At 31.1% G+C, this 25,707-nt stretch overlaps 3 protein-coding genes across 12 annotated transcripts in view; 2 read left to right on the top strand and 1 right to left on the bottom strand.

The window, feature by feature from the left end:
* Window positions 1-5: 5 nt before the first annotated feature.
* Abl (tyrosine-protein kinase Abl) overlaps window positions 6-25,707 on the bottom strand; it is a 223,155-nt gene continuing 197,453 nt past the window's right edge. The window contains exons 1-16 of one of the 9 annotated variants that reach the window (XM_072004841.1): window positions 10,818-11,220; window positions 9,921-10,074; window positions 9,645-9,754; window positions 9,161-9,459; window positions 8,936-9,077; window positions 8,708-8,838; window positions 8,352-8,614; window positions 7,433-7,604; window positions 7,077-7,332; window positions 6,852-6,974; window positions 6,548-6,683; window positions 6,172-6,281; window positions 5,538-5,749; window positions 4,376-5,445; window positions 3,726-4,235; window positions 6-3,599 (exon numbers count right to left, since the gene is read on the bottom strand). In XM_072004841.1, coding sequence (XP_071860942.1) covers window positions 3,089-3,599; window positions 3,726-4,235; window positions 4,376-5,445; window positions 5,538-5,749; window positions 6,172-6,281; window positions 6,548-6,683; window positions 6,852-6,974; window positions 7,077-7,332; window positions 7,433-7,604; window positions 8,352-8,614; window positions 8,708-8,838; window positions 8,936-9,077; window positions 9,161-9,459; window positions 9,645-9,754; window positions 9,921-10,074; window positions 10,818-10,944 — 4,326 coding nt within the window. In that variant the 5' untranslated portion in view covers window positions 10,945-11,220 and the 3' untranslated portion in view covers window positions 6-3,088. Of the gene's footprint in view, window positions 3,600-3,725; window positions 4,236-4,375; window positions 5,446-5,537; window positions 5,750-6,171; window positions 6,300-6,547; window positions 6,684-6,851; window positions 6,975-7,076; window positions 7,333-7,432; window positions 7,605-8,351; window positions 8,615-8,707; window positions 8,839-8,935; window positions 9,078-9,160; window positions 9,460-9,644; window positions 9,755-9,920; window positions 10,075-10,817; window positions 11,221-25,707 lie in introns of those variants that run through there. The other 8 variants (XM_072004843.1, XM_072004840.1, XM_072004844.1 and 5 more) reach the window with 8 other exon arrangements.
* Window positions 11,940-14,301, top strand: Rab2 (RAS oncogene family member Rab2). Its single transcript, XM_072004863.1, has 4 exons — window positions 11,940-12,106; window positions 12,719-12,858; window positions 12,956-13,312; window positions 13,404-14,301. Exons 1-4 carry the CDS (start codon window positions 12,061-12,063, stop codon window positions 13,503-13,505), a joined length of 645 nt encoding a protein of 214 aa, XP_071860964.1. The 5' UTR covers window positions 11,940-12,060; the 3' UTR covers window positions 13,506-14,301.
* Window positions 15,767-25,512, top strand: Hip1 (Huntingtin interacting protein 1). 2 transcript variants are annotated; one of them, XM_072004851.1, is made up of 19 exons: window positions 15,767-16,360; window positions 19,000-19,202; window positions 19,794-19,857; window positions 20,424-20,781; window positions 21,114-21,175; window positions 21,889-22,163; window positions 22,300-22,493; window positions 22,571-22,709; window positions 22,781-22,868; window positions 22,945-23,033; window positions 23,111-23,314; window positions 23,394-23,574; window positions 23,649-23,936; window positions 24,005-24,246; window positions 24,324-24,476; window positions 24,584-24,684; window positions 24,745-24,974; window positions 25,051-25,214; window positions 25,300-25,512. In XM_072004851.1, the coding sequence occupies exons 2-18, from the start codon at window positions 19,158-19,160 to the stop codon at window positions 25,209-25,211; spliced, it is 2,874 nt and encodes a 957-aa protein (XP_071860952.1). In that variant the 5' UTR covers window positions 15,767-16,360; window positions 19,000-19,157; the 3' UTR covers window positions 25,212-25,214; window positions 25,300-25,512. The 2 variants fall into 2 exon arrangements, with proteins under 2 accessions (XP_071860952.1, XP_071860953.1); XM_072004852.1 differs by lacking the exons at window positions 15,767-16,360; window positions 19,000-19,202; window positions 19,794-19,857; window positions 20,424-20,781; window positions 21,114-21,175 and adding an exon at window positions 21,484-21,575.

The raw sequence follows: 25,707 nt of genomic DNA, 5'->3' as shown, positions 1-25,707 counted from the left end.
AGACCTTCTTGATTCAATATTCCTTTTTATTTCTATCGTCGGTCTTATATCAATGTATAAAGCGATATTAAAATTTTCGTATTAATGAATCAGTACGTTGGTCGATCATTTAGGAATAACTTTACACGAGAAAAAACTAAAAATAAATATAGATATAAATACTTAGACATAAACATTACTATGATACATATCGTATAAAACATCGATTTTATATCCTTTGACGGTTCATCAACTTAAATATCCAATGATTAATAAGATTCCGAGAAGTTCTAAATGTACATCCTTTTAAATGAAATACCTATCAATATATAGTTCGTAATACTTCTTAAGGTCTATAAATATTGCCTATAATTACTAAAATTTTGAAAAAATCACACATAACATTCCCTATTTATATTAATTGTGTTATATTTCCTATCAGTTAACATTAATGAGATTAAAAGTAATTGATAAAACGAAATTTCATAATTAAATGTAACATGCAATAAGATTATAATACAACTATCTAACATATAATAGACAAGACTGTTTGTAAAGCATCATTCTTATAAAAAGAATTGAAAATTGTTTTAAAATTATTAAACATATTTAGGCTAAAAGATCACTTAAAATGTTATGTGTGATCCTTTGAAAATAATTATGTATTTACAGATAACATTTTATTGAATACTTTGCCTTAATAAACTAAGAATTGATTTAAATTCCAATTAAAAATCTATACATCTAGGACTTCTCAAGAAGATTCGTTCGTACTATCGCTCGTCTTTCTTTCCCTCCCACCCTCTCTCTCCCTCTCTTTCTCGCTTTTTTTATTTGAAGATAAAAGATAAGTCGATCGGTGTATCACAGGTACAAATGATGTAAAAAAAAAAAGAAAAAAAAAATATAGAGAAATGATTGGGTGATCGGACCGAAAGAAGAGAAATTCCGGTTCGCGTAACTAGCGTTGTCGATCGATGTATTCTAGTAGCCATATGTAGGCAGTGTTACAAGGAAAAACGTCTTGATTGGCAAATCGAGTGGCATTTTCATTCTCGTTGCATGTTTCTTATTTTTAAATGATCAAGTAAAACATGAGTTCAGACTCCGGAAACTGTTATTGGAAGACTATCAAATGAAAGTTAGAAATAAACGTTAGAAAATTACTAAATTGATATATTTAAGTGTAAAGAACTTTCAAAATGGTAAATGCAATTTGAATTCAAGCAGCATACTAAACGCAGTCATTTAAGTTGATTAATGAATTCATTCACGATTAAGTAGAATTATATTACACTAAGAGAATGATAAATAAAATAAAATGAATACTAATTTTTATTTAAAGTTGATAGTTTGTTTTTGCTTTCTTTTCCTCGATTTCTTTAAAAAGTATCCGGAGTCCTTATTTTTTACTAGCGCTCTGTGGAAGAAAATCTACGCAATGCGTAGACAAAATAAAATATTTCGAAATTTGATTAATTACACCCGCTGATTTACATAAATATATACAGTAAAACCTTGACACTATTTGATCATATACAAATCTGATTTTTGATTATTATAATACTTGATCGAACTTTCCATTATTCAATATTAATTAGTAATATTAATATAACTATCAATTTAAATTGACAAGTATTATATTTTTGGCTGATAAATTTTTATATATCTAAGATTCGCATATTTTAATAATGTATGCTTAGCATAGTTATTGCATGAAAACAAATTTACGATAGATATCAACACATCAAACAATAAAATTTTTATAAATATTACAAACAATATTTTTAAAACACTAAAACAATATATCATAAATGAGTTAAAAACGGAATAAATGATACTATTACATATGCAAATAAAATGAATGAGGGTTGATTAATCGAAAAGTCCATCAATTTAAGAATATTTTTTCTGATTAATTTCTCTAATCAAAGTTTTACTGTATTATTAAGCATACCTGTTATTCGACTTACTCTATACAAATACAAAAGTTGTTACATCCTCTCACGCATTAAAATGGCTTACTCGCTTAAAAGTTTTCGCACTTACGATGTATAATCTAGCCTAAGACTTTGCGTACGATATTACGAAGCACGGCGCAAGAAAGTTCGATGAAAGAACACCGAGATGTTTTACTCGACAACTATAATCACTACATTTATCGTATAGCGGACGAGTATGATTCACGTAGAGTTTTCACTTATACAGGATACATGTTGGATCGACGTAGAAGTAACCATAATTAATTTACAAAAAGAAGAACCAAGTGTTCAGTGTACAAAAAGTATTTTTTTCTGTATTCATAAGATTAATATGCGTTCTTTTGTCTCGATAAACTGCGATTACTCGTCCTTTTTCTATCAATTTAAAACTATTATTAAAAAAATTTAAGGAACCAGAGTATATTTGATCCTTATTTATATACTTATCATACTTCTAAATTCACTTTGCTCTTGAGAATACATATTTCTTTTCTTCATTTTTTCTTTTTTTGCAAAACTCAATACATAAAAAATATAAGTGAATTACATTTACGTACTATATGGTCTTTTTTTCTTGATATCAAAAGAATAATACTTTTATTATAATAATATCTCAAAATCCGAAGGAAAATGGCTAATCGCAGTCTATATTAAGAAATGTATTGATGAAAAAATTGAGAGAGAAATATATATATATATATTTTTTAATTTAGTACTTTAATTTTAGATTTTTCTTACTTTTCCATCAAATCAGTACTTGATTGAGGCCGAGATCGACTTGAGGCCTTACTCTAAAATATCCTTGGGTTTGCGTACTCTCTCCAGGAGCAAAATTATAAAAGTATTACTAGGAAAATCATTGCAATAGAAACTTTATAAAATGTCCATTGCAAAAGAAGTATTTTAAATAGATCTCAACTGAGATTAGATAAGAACCATAAAGTTGCTTGACATTCAACATAGGAGTTAAAACATATAAGTCTGATACAAGACTTCAGAAAGATTTCCAAAGATGTCCAAAACATTTCATGATTGAGTAACAGACAGGGACATTGCAAATAGTATCGGATGAAAATGAGGACGAGAATAGGGGTGGAGATAGAGAGAATGATGTTAATTTCTCTAGTTTATCTTTGTACGGTATTGACAACATCCTTTATCGTGTTTTGGAGGTCAGTGAGAAGTCTTGTATTCTCTGCGACATTTCGAGTACCAGCTGCACGAAGTTGTCGTGCCTGAAGCTCTAACCTTCCAAGAAGTTCGCGAAACTGAAACCGCGCATGTGGTGCGATACCACTGTCTGCGAGATTAGCGCACATTCCATGTAACAGCCCTACCTTGTCTGAAAGTTGAAGCCAGCTAGTCATTACTATCGTTGAGCTACTTTTCAAATTTAATACGCTGTTCTCAATTAATGTTGAAAGCTCCAGTACGATCTGTTTTGCGGTTTTTGAGTCTGTATTCTGTTTACTTAGATCATCTTCTGCATGTTGAGATTTCGTACAGTTTGGTGTTGCGTAAATCGAAGAACCAAAATGTTTAGTTGAAGAACACAATGGTTTTAGTGGTTTTGCAGGAACAACTGGTTTTTCTGGTTCAGGTGGTGGCCATAGTCTAGTATCACTTTTGCTACCAGAACTAAAAATATTGATTTATGTTTTATGACTATTTATATATAATATTGAATAAATTGAAGATTTAAAAAATTATCGTTTAGTAAGCAATATATAAGTATTATAAAAAATATAATAAACGTTGATATACCTCTGACTACGGGTTGAGGCTCCACTATGATCTTCAGGTGAATCTTCTGTCTGGTCAAGAGTTTCTTGTTTACCGCTACTTCCTCTGACACTGAGTTTTGGGCTGTGAGGCTGACTATCACAGGATTCTTTATTTTCCCAAAGCTTCTTTAAACTGCTGATACTACCAGTGCTTCTGCGCTTATCATCTTGTTGTTCTTCTGATTCTGAAGATTGTTCAGTGATAGTACTTTTCTCCTCTAGCGATTTTTCCCTTTCTGCATTCTCAACTTTTCGAAGTCTGGCCTTGAAATCGATTATTTGTCCATCAGATGTCTCCTCCTTCTGCGGATTATTTCGCTTATCTACTCTCTTCAACTTAAAACCGACACTTCCGCTAGAGAGTATCGACTCAGTTACTGGAGAAGATATGCATGAATCTTTATGAGTATTATGTATTTGAAGTTGTTGTTGTTCTTGAGTTGTTTCGTTGGTTTTTAAAGTTGATACAGCATACTCATTTTGAGCGTGTCTAATATGATAAGAAAAATATAACATATATATACATGCTTTAAACAACAGTTAAGATGCAGGAAAGCAGAAACGAACATATAACACACTGATATATAAATACCTATTACACACGATGTATGTATATATATTGGGATTTACCTTTGTCCAGAATCCATGTTAAAACTAGCACAGAGTTCCGAAAGTAACTGTGATGCTGGATCCAAAAGAGCAGATGGAGTACTGCTTATTACTCCAGGTTTTTTCGTAGTTGTACCATGTTTAGTTTCTGCACTTTGTTTAATTTCATTTATTAGCTTCAATTCCAACATCTCTTTCATTCCAGGCTTCCGTTCAAAACTATCAGGAGGTGAATTTGTGGAAACTGGTGGTGGAGGTGGTGGAGGAGGTGGTGGTGCTTCTTCTGGTGGTGCAGCAGGCTCGATTGTTTCTATCTTGGACTTAAAACCGGTTCTTTTATTATCGGTAGTTCTACACGAGTTATCTTGAGTTTCTCTGCGTCTCAAATTAACTCCAAACCTCGAACACGCTTCTTTTACAGAGGGTTCTGCGTTACTAACATCATTCCTGTCTTCTTGATGCTCATTTTCATCCTCCTTTGAACGCCAATCTGTACTCTTTGCTTTTCTTATGGATAAAGGAGAATTTCTTATTTGAGAAATTTCGCTGCAAGAAATAGGAGGTGGTAGTTCAGCTTGTTCTTGTCCAGAAAAAATTTCATCTGGTGGAGGAGGCAAATCTGCGGGTGGAGGAGGAAACTCCAAGTCAGCTAACGACGGTTGAACAGATCTCGATGGGCTCGCAGTACGAAAATTAGAGTTACTTGAAACCCGAAAAGTTCTTAAACCGACAGCATCAGACTGATTATTCTTTCTTACAGCTACTACTCGAGTACGGGGAGAATTTGGAGGTTGATAAGTATTAACAACACCGCTTGAAGAATTACTACGAGTCATTTGAGGCTGACTTCGTAAATTACTTTGACGAGGAGAAAGAGATCTGTGTTGCGAATTGTCCATAGATGCTTCATGTTGTTCCACTGTGCCAGGTGTCATGGAAGAAGCCACTGTCGTCGATTCCTGATTCGATGGCATGCCACTCTGACGTAAAGACTCCAAATACGCGCCAATTCTAGCACCTTTTGGCAATGTACCATAACGATTAATGGCTCTTTTTACGTTCTGTACTTCTAATGCACCAACTTGTACCAACTAAAAATTAAATAAAAAATTTTTATTGATGTGACTTAAGTTTCAAAATTGTTTGGAGGCTACTTTAATATTTCTTTGCATTAGAGAACTACCTTTTGTGGTAATGGCTCTTTCGATGGATAAGGTCTTGGCTTAATTTGTTTTTGTGAACAGGTCAAGCCAGGTATAGGTTCCGGAGACGTTGAAGGTTGAGTGATAAAGTTTGGTTCCGCCGTACCCTGAGAACCCTCTCCATCCTCCTCGATTTCACAGCCTCCTGTAGCAATCGTTCCTTGAGCCATCGTCGCGAGATCTCGCGCAATACCTGAGTTCCCATTTAACAACAAACCGTACCGGTACATATTCTCTTTCTGCTTAGAGTCCTTTCGCTGGGAGCGAACAAGTTCCGTAAGCTCACATAACGAAATACAAACAGTATATTCAAAAATCAAAAGTAGTCTCCTTTGTACATATTAAATTTTCTTCATATCAGTACTTCTTATAAGTTATTTAATGAATTTATAAAAACAAATTAGTTATAACATAATAAAGATGAAAATATCAAAATGAACTCGTTCTTTTTTAACCATCAGTTTTACTATAAAAAGTTAATTTTTTATCTAATTCGAAAAAGAATATAAACGCAGAGAGAATTGAACATAAAAAGCTGGATACAGAGCTTACGGTAGGAAACTGAAGCAGTACGTGCACGTATCAGTACGCTCGATTAAAGTAGAATGAAAATACCTTCGAGAATCTTATCAATACCATTTAGATCCGTGGCATCGTCGAGAGTCATGGTGTTCGTTTCAGTGTTTTGAGAGTCTTGCTCTTGATAGGCAGAGTCGCGGAACGAACTGCACGACGACAGCAAGCTGTTACCCAATCGTTATGTTATCGTATCACCATATAATCAATATCTGTCGGTGTTCGAAATCTCGATTATGTGAAAGAAATTTAATAAAAGCAGATTTATGCGAGTAATGTGGTAGATAAAGTATATTCCATATGTGTGTATATAATATTTTATTATTTACTTATTATTGTAACCAGATCTAAAAAAATTATAATAAACATGTAATAATCGAGGTTTCGTTACACCGAAAACAAAAAAGTTTCATACCTCGTTCTTTTTGGAGGAGCTGGAGCCTGTTTCCCCTTTTTATTTGTAGAACGTCTCATTTGTACGATACTACTATTGTTCTTACTCGACATACCACCTGTGAATGTACTCAGTTTCGTTACTGAACTGGTAGTATCTACAACAAATAAATGGAAGTTCGTAAACTGCTGTAATATTAAAAAGTTAACTCATTTTAAATAATATTAAGGATTGACTTAATCCTAAACATATTAATGCATTATGTATAACCCACAATAATAGCATTATCACAAAACAATATTCTATGAAGTCCATACATGTATACCTGAAGAAGATAATGGTTCAGAAACTAGAACAAGCCCATGGATGTTTCCAGTGCTACCAGTCTGAGATTTTTTGTATGAAAGTAAAGGAATTTCTCCTCCTCCTTGCAATTGCTTTTCAACTTCTGTAAGCACAATTTTTATACATGTTTATACGAATTACTTACATTTAAAAACATATCTTTATCTGTGATAAAGGTTTGCATGGAATTGATAGATTATTTTACCTTCTGTAATACTAGATTCTTGAAACATATTTTCAAGAGAATGGTGAATTTCTTTGAAAGTGGGCCTATCAGCAGCAGACCACTGCCAACATTGCCGCATCAATTCATATACTTTCGGTGGACATCCAGGTGGACATTCCATTCTGTAGCCTTTTTCCAGCATATGATAGACATCGGTCAAATCAACACCAGGGTAGGGAGACATTCCATAGGTTGCTATTTCCCAAAGTAAGATGCCAAATGCCCACACATCAGACTACAAGTATATAATACAAATAAAGTACAAATGTAATATGAATAAAACAAATTTGAGTAAAAATTCCTAAAACTCAGTATTATGAGAAAACTTGTTTTACCTTCGTAGAAAATTTATTATATGCTAGTCCTTCTGGAGCAGTCCATTTTATAGGGAATTTCGCTCCAGCGTGAGCCGTGTACGTATCATCTCTCATCAACCGGGCCAAGCCGAAGTCTGCGACCTTCACCAGATGATTTTCACCCACTAGGCAGTTTCGAGCCGCTAGATCTCTGTTTCGAAAGTCGCGATGTTAACGCGAGCTCGTTTCTTAAGAGGAGAGGACGATGAAATTTAAAAAATTTCTCCTAACTAACTGAATGTACTTTTTTGTGCAGAATATGCATATCATAATCATCACTGTAATCTGCCATTACTTTTCTTCAGTGATCCTTGTGACGCTACAAATCGCTCCCTAAAAACAGCTACTTACAAGAAAAATACTTTAAGTGCAACGATTACTTTTCTGCATAATACATACCACCTTAAAGCTAATTTTTTACAGATCACGAAACTATACTATTTTAAGACATGTAGTTATAGTTTGCGAGATAGAAAAAATTAATTACTTTTTGATATGCAATATGTAAAAAAGTGAACATTACATTTTATGTACTTTACTTGTTAGGTCTTTTTAGTGCCTTTTTTGCAAAAATTTAAGTAATCCCCAGTAAAATTTTTTATTTGGTCAAAATTCTGAAATGAGTATGCAAATATTTTTATGCGCGAATCATAGTGACAGTGCATAAGATCAAGATAAAAATATAAAAATATGTTTTTTCAATAAATATAAATAAGATTAAATCATTTATAAAAAGAAAGAACAATTAAAATACATACCAAAATTATTTGAGAATTAGTTTGTTCATAAAATAGAAAAATACTGATAAATATACTTTCATTCCATTCTTTAGAAATATGTAGTAACATGTATACCATCATATAGAAACATGTATTTATTCTAAAGTATGAAACAATACCTGTGAATGAAATTTCTGCTTTCCAAGTAACTCATTCCACTCGCGATCTGCGTAGCCATATGCATCAAAACGACGGCATTTATTTGATGTTTACTCTCATTCCGCAAATAGTCTAGCAAATTTCCTTTGCTCATGAACTCTGTAATGATGTAGAAAGGCGGTTCCCGAGTACATACACCTAATAACTGAACTAGATTTCTATGCTTCATTTCCTTCATTATTGCAGCTTCCTCCAGAAAGTCTTTTAGAGCCATTGTATCCTCCTATAAAATAAAGGTATATAAGAGTAAACCAAAAATAAGTAAAATAAAAAATGATATAAATAGTAACTATAACTAGTATATTAAAAGACTAACCTTTAAGGTTTTTACAGCCACAGTCATATTATACCTCTTCCATACAGCTTCATAGACATCCCCATATTGCCCCCCACCTAATTTATGCCTCATGACTATGTCTGTCCTATTAATTTCCCATTCATCAGGTTCTGAAATAAATAATTTCAATACATTTCATCTTTACAATGATTATATAATTTTACATGAGTATCACAGATATGATACGTGTTATTTTTTTCCACATACCTGGGCTAAGTGGGAAAACAGTAGGTTTATTGTGCTTTGGTGCAGGATAAAGTAATTGTGTAATTAAACCATCAGCAAGCATTGAATGGTGATGTACTAATTCTGCCAGAGTATTAAATTTGCTTTCAGTTGTAACAAACATCTAAAATATTAATATTTCATAATACTGTGTTTATATCTTATAGTATATCATTTAATTACTAGTAAGATATATGAAACTTATACCTTTCCCTCACTGTCTTCGTTAATCCTATAATGGTATACCCTACCCTCATATCGCAGAGAAATACTGCGTTGACCTGGACTGCTTTCTGATTCACGAACCAGAAAGCTACCATTTATACCAGAGCTTAGGAGATACTCTGCAGCGTTCCTGGATATCCTTCCATGATACCAGGAGTGTTTCTCCAAGGAATTTACTGGTGTAACATAATTTGAAGGAACCCATCCTACTTGACCAGTACTTGAATGAGCTTCACACCATTCTCCACTCTTATTATAACTTAGAATACGAACTTGTTCTCCTAAATTCAAATTTATAATGTACAACATAAATTTATATCTTTATATTTATACAAGGTGTCGCAGGTATTTTCTCCAGATTTGTAATAAGACATCTATGGGCTTTTTATAATATATTTTAATCTTACCTTTACTTATAAAGTGTAAAAAAGTCTGGAACACCAAGTATGTTTTCAAAAATAATTACCTTTCTTAAGACTGAGTTGATTTTCTCCACCTGCTTGAAAATCATATAAAGCCACAAATAGTTGAGGATCATCCTCTTCTTGTGCCAATAGGTTTTCCTTACTTGTCCACCTGTGATATACATATTTTAATATTATTCAGATTCATATTAAATTAATTTGTATATATAAAATATATTTTATTTTTGAAAATTGGAACATGAAATATTTATTTTTATGTGTTGTATGATGAAAAACATTCATAAAGTAATAAAATTATATAAATATTATAAAGTAACCTGTTTGCAGCCTCCAGAAGTCCAGCTGAAGAAACCACAGTATGTTGTTGAATATTCACTTGTTGTGAAATTGACTGAATACTGGACCCATTTGGTGGATCACCATCTGGTAATGCCGGAATGTGAGGTAGCGGTCTGCTTTGTAAAAGAGCTTCTGCACAACATCATAATACTGTTGTATGCATATGACTACAAATTAATGTAAGAAACTTAATTAATACAATTTAATATCAGTATTTTCATCTGCATTTTATCTTTTCGAAAAAGTTATGATGCATCTCTTTTCACTAATAAAATATACAAATGTTAATATCTTATTTAAAAAAACATTATATCTACTGAAAATACTTGTTTTCCTTTTTATTGAACACAATCATATATGATGCATTAAATTAACAATTATGATTAATTAGATATTAAATTGTTTAAGATAATTTACAAAATTAGAAATCATGCTATTCAGAGTAACGGAAACAAAACTTACAATGCAAATAGATTCTGTTATCATACATCTGTGTTAATGACTAAGAACTAATTTAAAATATTAAGTCATTTAACAATTGTTTTATCTTTATAACAAAATTATAATAAAACAATTAATAATAAATTTAATAAAAGAAATACATAAAAAATATATATATACGTATGTGCATATATTAATTATATAACTAAATTACAGCCTATTTTTGTACTTGTCGTTATTTACAACTTTATTTAATATTTTTCTGATCTTCTATAATCATAATCTGTTATAAAGCAGACAAAGTGCATGAACGCAAGAGAGAAAACTAAGTAGAGGGGAAGAAAGCGTGAGGGAGAGAAGTGGGAAAAGGACGGAAGTAAGAAAGGAATAGAAGATAAAAAGCGAGAGAGTAGGAAAATAAGAGAAGGAATTACCGCTGTGCTCTGTAAATATATTAGAGCCGACAAGACGGGATTCCTTGAGGTTCCTAGGCTGTTTGCGCGTCTGTCGCGCAGCAGAGCCGACAGGAACAATTCTCTCCTTAGTTTGTTGAGCACCCATAGTTCCCGAATTGGCATGCCCTTAGATTAATCCCGGCCGCAAAACTGCCGGGGCCGTTCACTCGGCACATTCACTTTCGGCCTGACAGTCTAACTCCCGATCGCATCTCTCGTCGGCCTCTGCCGACGACGAGAACACCCGAGACTCACCAATCTCACCACCGAACGCGAACCTCCTATTCACATTTTTGACCACCATTCAAGATCGACATTCTCGCCATGTTTGACAGCTTCGACATCGACGATAGCTCGATTCGCATCGTACTGTTTACTACTTTTACTTACCACCGGAGTCGTTTCTCTATTCTCATTGGACAATCAATTTCTCGGACAAAGATTTCATTGGCTAACAGCTTTGTTCACCGATAACATCATCCGAAGTCTAACAAAGTTCTTTGTTATTTATTTCTTATTCTATTTTCCCTTGCAAATATTTCTATTCGTTGGAACAAACAGTCAATATATAATAATATACTTAAAAATGTTTAATTATTTATCATTCTCGATATAAATTATTCTTTTATAAAATTACTATATTTAGATTCCAGATCTATTCTCGATTTGTTCGTGTACATTGTTACTTTTCTTTCTATTAGTAAAAGAAATGTTATAAAAAGGGATCATTTATAAAATTTGATTACATCTGTTAATAATATCAGAGATATTATGATGATAAGGAAGGAATTTCTTTTCTGATAATATGCGTAGTTAAGAGAATACGAAGAACGGTGGAGCGTAATATACAAAAAAATAGGCGTGATAGTGTGATACGAATTTATATGGAATATGAATTATATCAGATTAACGATTACATTGTATAATATTATAATCATATAATATATATTTTAATATATCTATGGTCAGCAAGGTATCAAGTGTCGTGATTTTGGAACACGGCCAACGCTTCTAAGATACGTCAATGACTGAAGCGACGACAGCGCGATATCGGAAACCCGAGCTTATTACGAATAATACGAAAAATCCCGAGAATTGCCGAACTGATTCAGTGACGTCATGCTGAAGCAGAAGAGATAAGACAGCAAAAAAAGTGAAGTTCTGTTTTCTAATATATCCGCATTTCGTATAGATATCTTTGTTTGCTACGTGATTTCGAAAAATGTCGTACGCATACCTTTTCAAGTACATCATTATTGGAGATACAGGTAATTATCTGATGCGTCTACTAAAACAAATTTCGAATGATTTCTACGTCCTACACTATGTCGACCGTGACAGGACCCATTGTTTTCGTTTCTTTCGAAGATAATATTTTTGATTCGTAAACCTTATAACAGTTCTAGGAATTATAATGCGCGTATTTCACAACGACATTTAATGTTACGAATTAAATATTTCTTTCAATGTAACATCTGTACATAGCTTCTTTTTTTATAATAATTTCGTCAACTTAAAAGGTGTCCAATTCATTTATTTATGTTCAGAACAGATTTCATATGAAATTTTTTGTACTATATATGTATATACGTAGTGTTATTAGGAAATGATATTAGATGTTGTAATTATGAATTTGCTATAAATATTTTATAATATTGTAATTGGCTTGTTTACTTTCATATATATTGTTTATTATATAAATGTAACATATCTTTGAACTTTTTGCTTTGTAATGTGAATAAGATAAATAAATAAATATATTTTAATATTATATGTTCTTGTTTTTAATTTTTTGGTTGGATTCATTGATTTTTAATTTTATGGAAATATCTTCAATCTGCATTAATTGTTTAATGTAAGGACATCTTATTTTTAAACAGGGGTTGGGAAATCTTGTCTACTTCTGCAGTTTACGGATAAGAGATTCCAGCCTGTTCATGATTTAACAATAGGTGTTGAGTTTGGAGCCCGTATGATTACAATTGATGGGAAGCCAATTAAACTTCAAATTTGGGATACTGTAATTATTTAGTTTTTTTGCGTTGAATTTCACAAATGCTTACAATAGTGAATTTTAAGGAATAATAATTGCTTATACAATTAAATTGAACTTATAGGCAGGTCAAGAAGCATTTCGTTCTATTACACGATCATATTATCGTGGAGCAGCAGGAGCTTTATTAGTATATGATATTACACGTAGAGAAACATTTAATCATTTGACCACTTGGTTAGAGGATGCAAGACAACATTCAAATTCTAATATGGTGATCATGTTAATTGGTAATAAGAGTGATCTGGATAATAGAAGAGAAGTGAGGAGAGAAGAAGGTGAAGCTTTTGCAAGAGAACATGGACTTGTTTTTATGGAAACCAGTGCAAAGACAGCAATCAATGTAGAAGATGCATTTATCAATACAGCAAAAGTAATTTATGAAAAAATTCAAGAAGGTGTATTTGATATAAATAATGAGGTAAAGTCAAAGAGTTAGAATAACAAAAACTTTATTATAATACTGTATTTTTGACATTATCATTTCATAAACAAAATTTAAATGTACTTAGGCAAATGGTATCAAGATTGGACCACAACATTCACCGACAAGTCCTAGTGGATTAGCGGGTACTGGTGGTCAAGGAAACACGCAAGGTGGTGGGTGCTGCTAGGGGCTGGGGGTTGCCTGTCCACCGCTTAATCCTTCTCCAATTTAAATTGATCTTTTCACTCCTGCTCCACATTTTATTCTCAACCAATTACATTGTATATTTTTTTGCGCGTGTCGCATCATGAGGTAACAAGTGACTCTATTGGTGTATTTATTATTTAAAAAAAAATAACATATACATACGTACTAAATAGGAATATTATAAGGGAAAATGTTATATATTGCTTACATCATGAAACCTAATAAACTTTTAATTTACAGATTCTGGCTGATGTAAATTTATTAGTTTCAAATATGTTCGTTACATGCTTTCTGTACTTAATTCCTTTGTAACAGTATAGTAATATTAGTTCTTAAATTACATCTATAAAATATTAGATGCTTTTCATATACATATACAGATAATTTTATTTTTAATGTGCTAGAAAGAAGTTAACGTTATTTTATTAATGCAGTGCTACATTAGATTTTTATTCATTTATATTTAAAATTACTTAATTTTAATTGTAATATACGAAAAAACCGAGAAAAAAATTAATTACTATTGGACATTGATAAAGCGGGAGAGGATAGGCACTTATATTTAATGTTTTGTATTTGTTCACATTGTATATTGTATGTATTGTGCACTGATCTTAGAATCTGATTTAATTTAATAATGAATCATAATTGATATACATATATAAATCAAAGTGATTTGTCAAAAATATGATTTACATTTGACTACCTAACGCGACACCATGTATATGTATGTATCAATGTATGAAATGACGAATATATAAAAACATATAAATCAATTTTATTGTGAGGCCTATCTAACCAAAAGTCATATTATTTTATTAATTGTGATTGGTATTGTTATTTTTGGTATGCCTTGGAAATATAGTATTCTAATTACAACATATAATCTAAGACATTTTTATAATTTTTATATTTAAGTAAATATGTCCAATAAATTTAAATATTTACTAAAGATAAATTCTCTACTTATAACCATTAGTAGTAATACCAATCAAGAAAATAGAGAAATACTAATGCTACCTGTATTTTGTCCAATTAAATGTAAAAATAAACATAGTACACATGCACTTTTGTTTTGATTATAAGTTTAATATACTTTAATATCTTAAATATTTAGAAAAATTTTAGGTAGAAAATGTTAATACAGATAATATTCTATAAAAAAAAAAAGGAATTTATTTATTATAAATGGTTTTTGTACCTACTGCAATATGCAACATACATTTTTCGAAATATTCTATGATGTTTTAAAATATACTAAAAATAGATGTATGTAATCTAATGTCAAATGGATGTAATAATCGAAACTTATTACCACAATAAGTATTCAATTTTTACACCCGTTTAAAATATTGTACTGTTGTATCCTTAAAATTAAAATATGTATATCAGCTTGAAGAATCACAATTATTTATCAAATGATATTATTAAACATAGGAAATGCATGATATATTGTCTATTTATAATAAACTTAATTTACTTTTTTTATTGAAATATACATGAGCATATCATATATATCTTATTTTATTCTGAATACATGTTCAACGATTTTATTTGTACTTTTTACAGCACTACATGTTTCAAATCGAATCTATTATAAATTATGATATTAATATTCATCGTAGTGATAGAAGACCTGGCAAATCATTTGTGAAGATCCCTCACTTTATTAATGTATGTTAATTAGGTCCATTTCAATCGCTTTTTTTTTGTTTTAATTAAATGATGACAATTAAGATTAGAATTATTTCAAAAGCAAAGTATGACCTCATTTAATAATCTAACATAATTTCTAAACTATTTTATGTCAATTTTTACGTATTATATTAACTTAAAAAAATAATAAAATAAATATGCAATTATAATAAAAAGATATGAAAATCATATAAAAATTTAAGCGCATGAAAAGCAATAATAAATGGTTGATCAAATAATTAATGTATAATGGTATTTTTGAAATTGTATTATATTCAGCAACAAAAATGAAAGAAATAGATAATTGTATTAAATATTACATTTTTTATTGACTAGAGATTTTAATGTTATTCAAAATAAATTTTGGTGAAAGTATTATGGCTATATGTATTTTGAAAGAACTTAAAACAGGGAAGATTATATACAAGCGTTATACCGGAAAGAGATAAATAATGCACAAATAACGAGGTGATAATGATACTAGCGAAAGAAGAAAGAGGATGAGATAATAAGAGCGGTAACATTGAACGATTCGTTGAAATGTGAACGAAAAACGTAAAAGTAAATGTTACTTTAAAAGCGAGTTTACGCGCCAGCAGGTTTCACAAGTCAGCTACGCCATTGGAAGAGCGCTCGAAATAGCGGTTTGACACTGAATGCACGCTACATCTATTGCTATATTCCAAGCGATTCACTGTATTCCATCTTACTCGCGAAGGGGAAGCACGTATTTATTTCGTATTTAATACGAATTTCGATTTATATAATAATAACGCTATCTGGATATTATTTAACTTTCTCATTGTTATCTTTAATATTTATCCATCATATCTGATATCGTATCGGTGAATCCGTACTACTACGTATCGATGCATTTTTAATATGGTCTTCAATTAAAAGAAATCAGTTAGATAAATTGATCTGACGTTTGCCGCACTTTTCAAAGCCAGACGCGTTAATATTTTAAAAGAAGTGCTAGTGCGCATTTATGAAGTTTCCGTTTATGATAGCCGGATCTATGCTACGTAATCTTTTGAAACAATTCGTGTATTGATGGTGTAATGAGTTTGACATATAATTGTGTTTTCTAACAAAGCGGAGATCTGGATTTAATGACATAGACTGTTGGATTAGTTTTAGGTACGTAATACGAGTTTCAATTTTTAACTGCATGATATATTTGCAAAATAAGTATTTAAATGTATCGATGCCTTTTAAAACGAACGTAAGGTTATATTTTTGCTAAATCAGTAAAACTATACTAAAAGCGATATTTTCTTTCTAAAGTGTACAGATGTTTCAAACTATTATAACTAGACGTATACGATGAAAATGCGGTCCTTGACCTCGTTCCAATTCGTATATCGTTTCAATGCCTTTTATAGGTTAGGAAATGTGTTTATTATGATATTGTATGTATTTGAAGGCTTAAGTCATTGACAGTACTATTTCTGTGTACAGTTTTCAAATTTCGAAAATTTGTATTCACGAGGAATATTTATATCCGTCATTTTTGGCATTAATATTGATAACATAATATTGTATACATCGTTCTAAGAAAAATCTGACATCAGCAAACAGGAAACCGCCTCTTTGATGTTCTTTCACGTATATACAGACACACATTCTATCGTATGCACCGTTTCTTTTACCGGTGAACAAAATTGGAGTAATTTTTACATGAATATTATTTTATTTAGGTAAACATACTTGAATTATGATGGTATTTATAAATATTTATGCTATCATATGACAGGCGTGTAAACAAATTTAAAAAGGATACATATTATAAAATTATACGAATTATACATAAGCACATTACAATATATATTATTGTACTTACTTGATTTTTTAAGATAATATATTCATACTTTACACAGGAATTGTAGAAGTTACTAATTATTTTTATTTGTTTATATTAACATATATTATTATTATTTATACAAAATTTCAAAAGAAAATATGTGTACATATATATAATAATTATTAATTGAATGAGTTCAGTTGCGACCATAGTTTACATATCATTTTTTTTAGCAGAGGATCAAAAAACATCAAGTTAATCAAAATATGTCATATTTTCTAAAAAAAATAAATGTATGCGACCGAAGGAAATGTTCGCACCAATTATCGCATACCGATACAAATAGTTACAATAACTGGCACAAATTGGAATTCAATATTATTTACCTCGTCGCTACATTTACAAACATCTTTGTTTAGTACAAACTTCATAGTTATACATACAATAATTGATATTTTATCCCATTACACAAAGTAATCATTCATATTATCATTATCTTCTCGAAACACGAATGTTTCTTTTCTGTCAATGTATATTTTTAAAGAATACTTTAGCAATTTCTTGTTTATATTTATGTTAGCTACAACTTGTAATTGAATCGTAATTGCATGTCAGAATTGAAAATTTATTTCAGTTGTTATCTTTGTTTTGCTGTTACGATACACAGGGTCTTTGACTTATGCTATAATGAACTACATACATATATACATACATCTCGCTTGGTTCATCTAAATACACAAGTGCAACCAGTGCAGTACTTTCTGAATGAACGTAACCGTATAGCGGCACTTTTTCTGGCACAAGGCATCGTTAACCGTACCGCTGCAGTGACACCAGTCAGAGGGTTAATGAACATAAAAGACCCATCATTTAGACTTCCGAGATTGGACACTTCGAATACGTATTTTATGAATATTGAACGATTTTCGCAGCAAAAGTTAGAATAGTCAAAAATTCAAAGAAAATTCTATTGTAGCATATTTTGCAGTATTTTATAGTTCTGCTTCTTTTTTTCAATAGTTCATATCATTATTAGTTTGTCAATTTCCATGCATTTATGGCAAACTTAGAGGAGCGAAAAATACATGGGTTGCACATAATATGCAAAAATATATAAAATATCCAAACTCATTATAATATTCAGTAGATGAAACAAATTTTTGCAAAACTCATATATGTAAATTATATTACTTAATAAGAAAAATGTCACAATTCAAAAGTTCTTTTAATCCCTTTGACACTGGTAAACAATACATATAAACAATATTTTATTGAAAGTTTAACTTAAAACTCAAGGTCTATTAACTAAACTCTAAAAGAAGAAGATTTCGTTATTGTCAAATGGTAATTAATAATTTTCCACTTCAAATAGTCTATTTTAAACGAATTTCCTAAAAAATTTACATTTCTTAATTGTGTCATTCTTCTAATGTCTGTTACAGCGTTTTATCAGCATTGAAGTTAGCTTCAATCATGTATCTGATAATGATAACATACTGATATAATGTGTTTCAGTTTTAACTTTAACTGACGATACAAATTACGAGGGCTTTGAACCTTTCATTGCTGATATTTCTAAAGTAATGGATAATAGTGAACCTTTAGTGACATATAAATTTCATTTATCTCTTTTTTATAAAGTGTTTTAAATGTAAATATATTTATAAAATTATAAGACCATATTCAACCGTGATAATCATTGTGCAATAGTTCAACTCTGTTGCAATTCTCGACTTTTTGAAGTTTCAATCTTTCTCTTTAGTTCGAACCGAAAGAAGGACATTTAACGTTCTATGAATAAAAAGTCACGCGTACCAATAATAATTGTCACATATTTTCCTTAAATTTAAGAAATCTTTTAACGGCAGAAAGATAATTAGAATAATAAAAAAAAAAATAAGAATTTTGTAAAGTTAATATTGTGATACATCATTACTTTTCGTAAAAAGTATCGCAATTTCTATATTTTTTTCAGGCGATGTGGAGCAACGTAACGTTGTCGAACGTGCTTGTTTAACGCATTTCGACACGATTGACGAATTGATGAAACGATGACTTTTCATACGGACTGACCATTAGGATTCCTGTTTACACGTGCTTTAATTTCTATCGCAGCTGTTGTACGCTATTATCATGACGGGTGTCGTTCCGCTCACCGATAAACAACTCCACCAGCTGGTAAATGAATCTCATGGAAAGATCCTGTTTCGTCTTTTTAAATGTTATGAATATCTTTAACATTGAAACTATTTTAGATTTTTTGCTTTTACAATTATTATAAAGATGCAAGATTAATGCTGACTTTTATCGAAATGAAAACATGATTATATATGAAGATCACAGAGGAAAGACATGTTAAGTCACATTTCTTTTTTAATTTTTAAAAATTCAATTTTGAACTCTAATACTTTATCAAACAATCACATATTACCAAAACTGTCTTTGTATTAAATATAGCTACGGGGTTTTCTTGAAAGATATTTACGTAAAAAGCATTGATTATCTGATTAAATATATATGTATATATTTTAGACATTAGACATTGACTTCATTTGTCATTTATTGCTGTATAAGCGTATATCTTTAAACTGAATAAGTTGTTTCCCCCTTTCCCCTGTAACCTTCATATATAAATATTTATTCTAATCATATCACTTTAATTATAACTATTTATGTATAACTAATTATGACTATTATGATTTTAATGTTTAACGAAATTCAAGACAGTATATCATAAATAAATTGTAATAAATGATTTCTAACTTTTAGAGTATCTCTATAGGGAAAGCTGTAAACCCTACAGAAACACCCGTAAAAGAGAAACATGTGCGAAGTATCCTTTTTAACAAAAGATTCTTCAAAAATGAGAAGACTATTGACCCTCTGCACCTATAAATGTTTCCCGAATTATTCTATACGAACTTCGAACTTTGAATTAAAAAATACTCTATGTATTAAAGATACATGTAAATTTTTAGTGCATTACATTTACATAAAAATTAACTGTCAAATATGAAGATGACCATAAGGATTCAATCGACCAGTTACTGTCTTAATTTTTTCAATGAAGATCTCGTGCAACTTTCTGTTCCAGTTCCAAATGAAGCTTTCATTGTAGTAAAAAATTGAATAATTTTCGCAAGTCTGTAGTGGAATTTAAAGGATGAATTTACTGTTTGAATAATTATCTCAGAAGATATAAATGTACATTAACAAATTGATAGATGATACAAATTAATGTTTCTTAATTGTAGCAAATAGATAATCCTATATCTTTCTTCGTAAAATCGCCCTTTTAATACGTTAAGCAACGAGCAAAAGATTAATAGCGCGTATTAGGTATTGCAGTTAGTAAAATTGTGTTTCAAAGTACGTTATATGTTCCTTACAGAAATATAGGCGCGATTATAGGTACACATCAAGAGAAGGGTGGAGCGATATTTTGGACGTATATGTTACGGCAGCCACTGCAAGAGAATCAGATCGTCGCTTGGAAATTTTGTCATGTGTTGCACAAGATACTACGAGAGGGTCACGAGAAAGTGATTCCAGATTCCCAACGGTATCGCAAAAGATTGGAAGATCTCGGGAAATTATGGCAACACTTGCGGGAAGGATATGGCCCATTAATTCAATTGTACATAAGATTGCTGATTACCAAGTTAGATTTTCACAAACGAAACCCACGCATACCCGGAAATCTTCAAGTAACACCGGAAGAACTTGAATCTATAGGGGAGAACGATATTAATGTCTAGTAAGTTTTTAACTTAATCAGTTCACAGTGGAACTCCAGTTATTTGAATTCCATTTGTTAAAACAGAAGTTGGCAAGGTGAAAATTTGACAAGTATCATTTTTGTTAATCTCTCAATTATCTAATCGTATAGTTCGTATAATTATTTGATCCTACGTATTATATGACCGAGAAACAGTAATAAGTAACAGAGGAAATTGGTGAACTCCTATTAATATTATCTGTTTATCCTTCAATGAGTTCAGATAATTGGAATTTTACTGTATTTGTATTTTTAGCCCTTTATCCTCGTTTTATGATCTTTTATAATCTCTTCTAATCTTTTCTGCTTAGTTTCCAAATGTCGGTTGAAATGTTCGATTACATGGATGACATTTTGAATTTACAACGTGCAGGTAGGTACGAATTAGATTCTCGTCTATCACGATGCTTTTTGTATTGTTCGAGTTTCTGGCTTCCTTTCGATCGATGAGAAACAGATCATCTTTCTCATACTTTCTGCTGACAAACGCTTTGCACGAGTACCTCAACCTCCGATGCATTCTCTTCCTTCTTAGATGAATCATTTTGGCCGATTATACTAGAGTAGTTTTGGCGTGAAAATGTCGATTGTGCTTGTAAAATGAAAGCAACGCGGTATCAACTTAGGTTTCGCTACGTTGACGTAATTAATCTACTGGAATCTCGATTATCCAGATCGAACTGAACCAAGGCAGACCGGTTAAATCGAGATCTGCATGCTGAATAAATGAACGGAGGCGTCATTGACGGATGAACAGAACAATTTACATAACGGTAATATCTTTTTATTTCGTGAATTACCGACGAAAAATCTAGCTACCAAAGGAGATCCGTATTTCCGATTAGATCCAACGTCGAATATACAAATTGTAAAAAGAGAACCCGATACTTTGCAGTATTTGAACGAGCAAATAGGTACAATTAAGCCGATCGTACCAGATACATTTATCCTATCGTCTCGTGTATTATGGAAGCTGAGTGTATCGCTTTTAGTAACTTCTGGATCAAAATCTGCCTCAAAATTTCGTTATGTCGATTATATTACAGATTTGTGTTGATATTAATTTATATAAATGAAACGTTTCAGTTACCACTTCTTTGAAGAACACACCCTCCAACTCGATGACTGTAAGTGGACAGTGTCGGCTGGCTCCACTAATCCCCTGCGTTTTAGATGCATCGCAGCTTTACGATTATTGTGTAAAAATATTATTTAAACTTCATGGTGCTCTGCCTGCGGACACTTTAGCCGGCCATCGCGATAGATTTTCTAAACAATTTCAAGAACTAAAGAAATTTTACAGTACTGTTAAACAAAGACAGTATTTTAAGCATCTTATAACGATACCTGCGTTACCTGAGGTAATCTTGAACTATTATCTTGTAATATTATTTTTAATGTAATTTTTATATAATAATATCTACATATAATATTTTTAATATTTATAATATTATTTGTAACATAAATTACATTTGTAATACGGTATATTTGTTCTAGAATCCACCAAACTTTTTAATACAATCTGAGTTTCGAGCTTATGTTACACCGATAGTAGTATTACCACCAGAAGAATCTTTGGATTCTGACACCGTAGTTGATCTCATTGATACTTCCGATACAAGTTCGTTACCAGGTGATCAACTAGATTCCACGCGAAATGGTTCGATTTCACCCGATGCTATAGCAGAAAGGTATGTTTAAAAGTTAGTTGCATATGAAATCTAATTGAAATTTGAAAGTTACACGAGGCAATCGTTTGTTGTTTTAGAGAAAGTCTCATCGATCATTTGCAACAGGAAATTAATCGACAAAGGCAAGAATTACATCGTGTATTGACTGATCATCAGCGTATTGTGGGGGATCTTCAAATTCGTGTTACTCAGTTGGAATCTGATTTGCTCCTTAAAGTATGGATATCTTGATTATTTGTCAGCATACTTATTGTAAACATGATATTTTAATCCGCATATTTCTTTAGGGTAATGAAATTGAACAGGAAAAGCAAGTTAATCAAGACTTTGTCAAGCAGAAAGCAGATATGATGGTGAAAGTTCATGAAAGCGAAGGTTAGAACTGTTTTCACTTGCATTATATAAAATATTGTGAAAAACGTTCATAATACAATCTTTGTTTTCTTTCTAGAAAAGTACAAAGTCTTACAAGAGAAATTTCAAAAATTGAAAGATGCATATTCAAAGTTCAGAGACGAACATATCAATTTAATTAGAAAGGTAGGATTCTTTTAAATATTTAAAAAAAGGGATAAAGAATATTAGATGTTGAATTTGGGTATGTTTCTATGCAATAGAAAGCTGAAGTGGATAAACAGTTAGGAATGTTAAAAATGTCGCAACAACAAGCTGAACGACGAACGTTTGAAGCAGAACGTCGTCTTGAAGAATTAATACAAGGCCAAGCAATAACAGAGCAAGAAGCACGAAAAGCCGTTGAAGCTCAGCATGATTTGGATGATGTAAAACAACAACTAAATGACGCGAAAACTGAAAACTTGGTTAATATTTCTCTTTCTTTTCTTCAGTTTATGTTTACGTTTGTTTTTATTTCGTTCCGGTAAAGATGTAATATTTTAGGCTTTGATTGCCAAAAATGATTTTATAACTTCTGAAAAAACGGCTTTAGAAGGGGATCTACATGATCTATTAGCACAGAAAGAAGAATTAGACCTAAAAATCGAAAAGTTGGAAGTTGAAGCCGAACGATGCCGCAATGAAATGAATACGTATACACATACTATGTTGCATGAATTATTGCGTAAGTGTTTCATTCGTTTGAGAGTGAGAAATTATTTACGTTCATCTATTTGGAATTATGAACTTTTATTTCAGTAAATTGTATTTCTGAAGCAGAAGATATTATGCAATACTCATTAAGTGCTATTGATAATCCAGCAATGTCGGATTTAACTTGCACTTCTCAATATCTTGAAAAATTAGAAGACCCTATTCTAAAATCGTTAGATACTTTAGATGCAGCATATACCGGTTACGTATGTGATACAACGAATGGAAAAGTACTCATTAAAAGTGCAATACATGTTGCATATATTTTGGGGCTTTATATTATTCACGCCAAATCTACGTCCAATACTACATCTAATATTGCATTGGGCGACAGTAAGTTATAAATTGAAAAAATTAATAGAAAATTAAAAACCATATACTGATTTTTTATTCTATCATAGAATTGACTGACGAGTGTAAACAGTTAGGATTACAATCATTGACTATGTTTAATCACATAAGAGAAAAATCACCCGTGACTGTGGGTCAAATCAACGAAGTAAAACAGCAATTTAAGAAAGTGTGTGATCTTGCCGCTACATTGTCTAATGGACAAGGCACTGTTGAAGTTATTGGGAATTTAGTAGAAATGGAATTATTAAGTATGGATAAAGCAATAGAAGAAGCTGCAAATAGAATACAAGTAATTATCTTTTACATTCTATTATGTCATAATTAATGTATTATTTTTATATGAAATATTTTATAATGTTAAATCAGGATATGATAGAGAAATCTCGTGCAGCAGATTCGGGATTAAAATTAGAAGTGAATGGAAAAATTCTAGACTCTTGTACAGAGTTAATGAAATGTATAAGAATGCTAGTTAAAAAATCACGACTGTTGCAAGCAGAAATTGTAGAACAAGGGAAGGTAAATGTATATAATATTTAATTTGATATGGCACAATATGTATATCGATGAGGATGGGATTCCAACTCTTGTCATACATATGTCTAAACATCTATTTTGAATTTTAGGGCACTGCCTCTGCAACAGAATTTTATAAACGTAATCATCAATGGTCCGAAGGACTTATATCTGCAGCTAAAGCAGTAGCAATGGGTGCTAATCTCCTGCTGTAAGTACAAATAGTTTATTGCAATGTTTGCTTGTTTACAAAATTTTTTAATGTTTACAGAGAAGCTGCAGATAAGGTTGTTGCTGGCAATGGTAAATTTGAACAACTAGTGGTTGCATCCCAGGGAATAGCTGCGTCTACAGCGCAATTGGTAGTTGCAAGTAGAGTAAAAGCCAATAGAAATAGCTCTAACCTAGCTGCACTTTCTGAAGCATCAAGGGATGTAACACAAGCAACAGGAAGTGTTGTTGCAACTGCTAAAAATTGTAGTCAACTTGTTGAAGAAAATGGTAATGACGCTTTTTGGGATTTGTTTTAATATTTTCCAATTGTAATAAGAAATTAATAATTATTAATATTTTACAGATGACTTAGATATTTCTGGACTAACTTTACATCAAGCCAAACGATTAGAAATGGAAGCACAAGTACATGTACTGGAATTAGAGCAAGCTCTGGAGACTGAAAGATTACGCTTAGCTGCTTTACGTCGCTATCATTATCAACTTGAAGGCGAGAAAGAATAATCAGTATGTATAATTACAACAAATTATTAATACTGTTATAAATCATAATGTTACCTTCAAGTAATATATTTTCAACGATTGATTTCAGATTTTTGCTAACGTCTATATGAGATTCATGTTGATAACAGAATTTCTCATAGGCACTAAACAGTATTGAACAAAATGTTTATAAGTGGAAAGTAAATAATTAAATTCCATTATAAAATAATATATTGCAAAAAGGAAATCTATTTGGATTGTCCGAATTATTGTAATATTTGCATGTTTAATGTTTAATAAATACAATTTTATTTCTTTTTAATGATAATTGAAAATATTTGAACAGAAATCAAACTATCATATTCCTTTTATTTCATGTATATGTATATTCTTTTATTTCCCTATAACGCTCCTTATTTCGTACCATCAACTCAAAATAATCATAGATGTAATTCCCATACTTCTCCAAATTTTTATATAAATTTTGCTCCTTCTCGGTGTCTATACTTTTACCAGA

The sequence above is a fragment of the Bombus fervidus genome, chromosome 6, assembly GCF_041682495.2.
Source record: "Bombus fervidus isolate BK054 chromosome 6, iyBomFerv1, whole genome shotgun sequence".
Classification (NCBI taxonomy): Eukaryota; Metazoa; Arthropoda; class Insecta; order Hymenoptera; family Apidae; genus Bombus; species Bombus fervidus.
Note: the sequence above shows the minus strand (reverse complement) of the source record. Positions and strands in the feature narration are given on the sequence as shown.

Excerpts from the sequence above, each read along its gene's own strand:
- Rab2 (XM_072004863.1), top strand. The coding sequence starts at position 12,061 with ATGTCGTACGCATACCTTTTCAAGTACATCATTATTGGAGATACAG. Across the intron at positions 12,107-12,718 it reads CATCATTATTGGAGATACAG|GGGTTGGGAAATCTTGTCTA; the intron begins GTAATTATCTGA and ends ATTTTTAAACAG. Across the intron at positions 13,313-13,403 it reads TATTTGATATAAATAATGAG|GCAAATGGTATCAAGATTGG; the intron begins GTAAAGTCAAAG and ends AAATGTACTTAG.
- Hip1 (XM_072004851.1), top strand. The coding sequence starts at position 19,158 with ATGACGGGTGTCGTTCCGCTCACCGATAAACAACTCCACCAGCTG. Across the intron at positions 22,164-22,299 it reads CGATACCTGCGTTACCTGAG|AATCCACCAAACTTTTTAAT; the intron begins GTAATCTTGAAC and ends TATTTGTTCTAG. Across the intron at positions 24,247-24,323 it reads AAGCTGCAAATAGAATACAA|GATATGATAGAGAAATCTCG; the intron begins GTAATTATCTTT and ends ATGTTAAATCAG.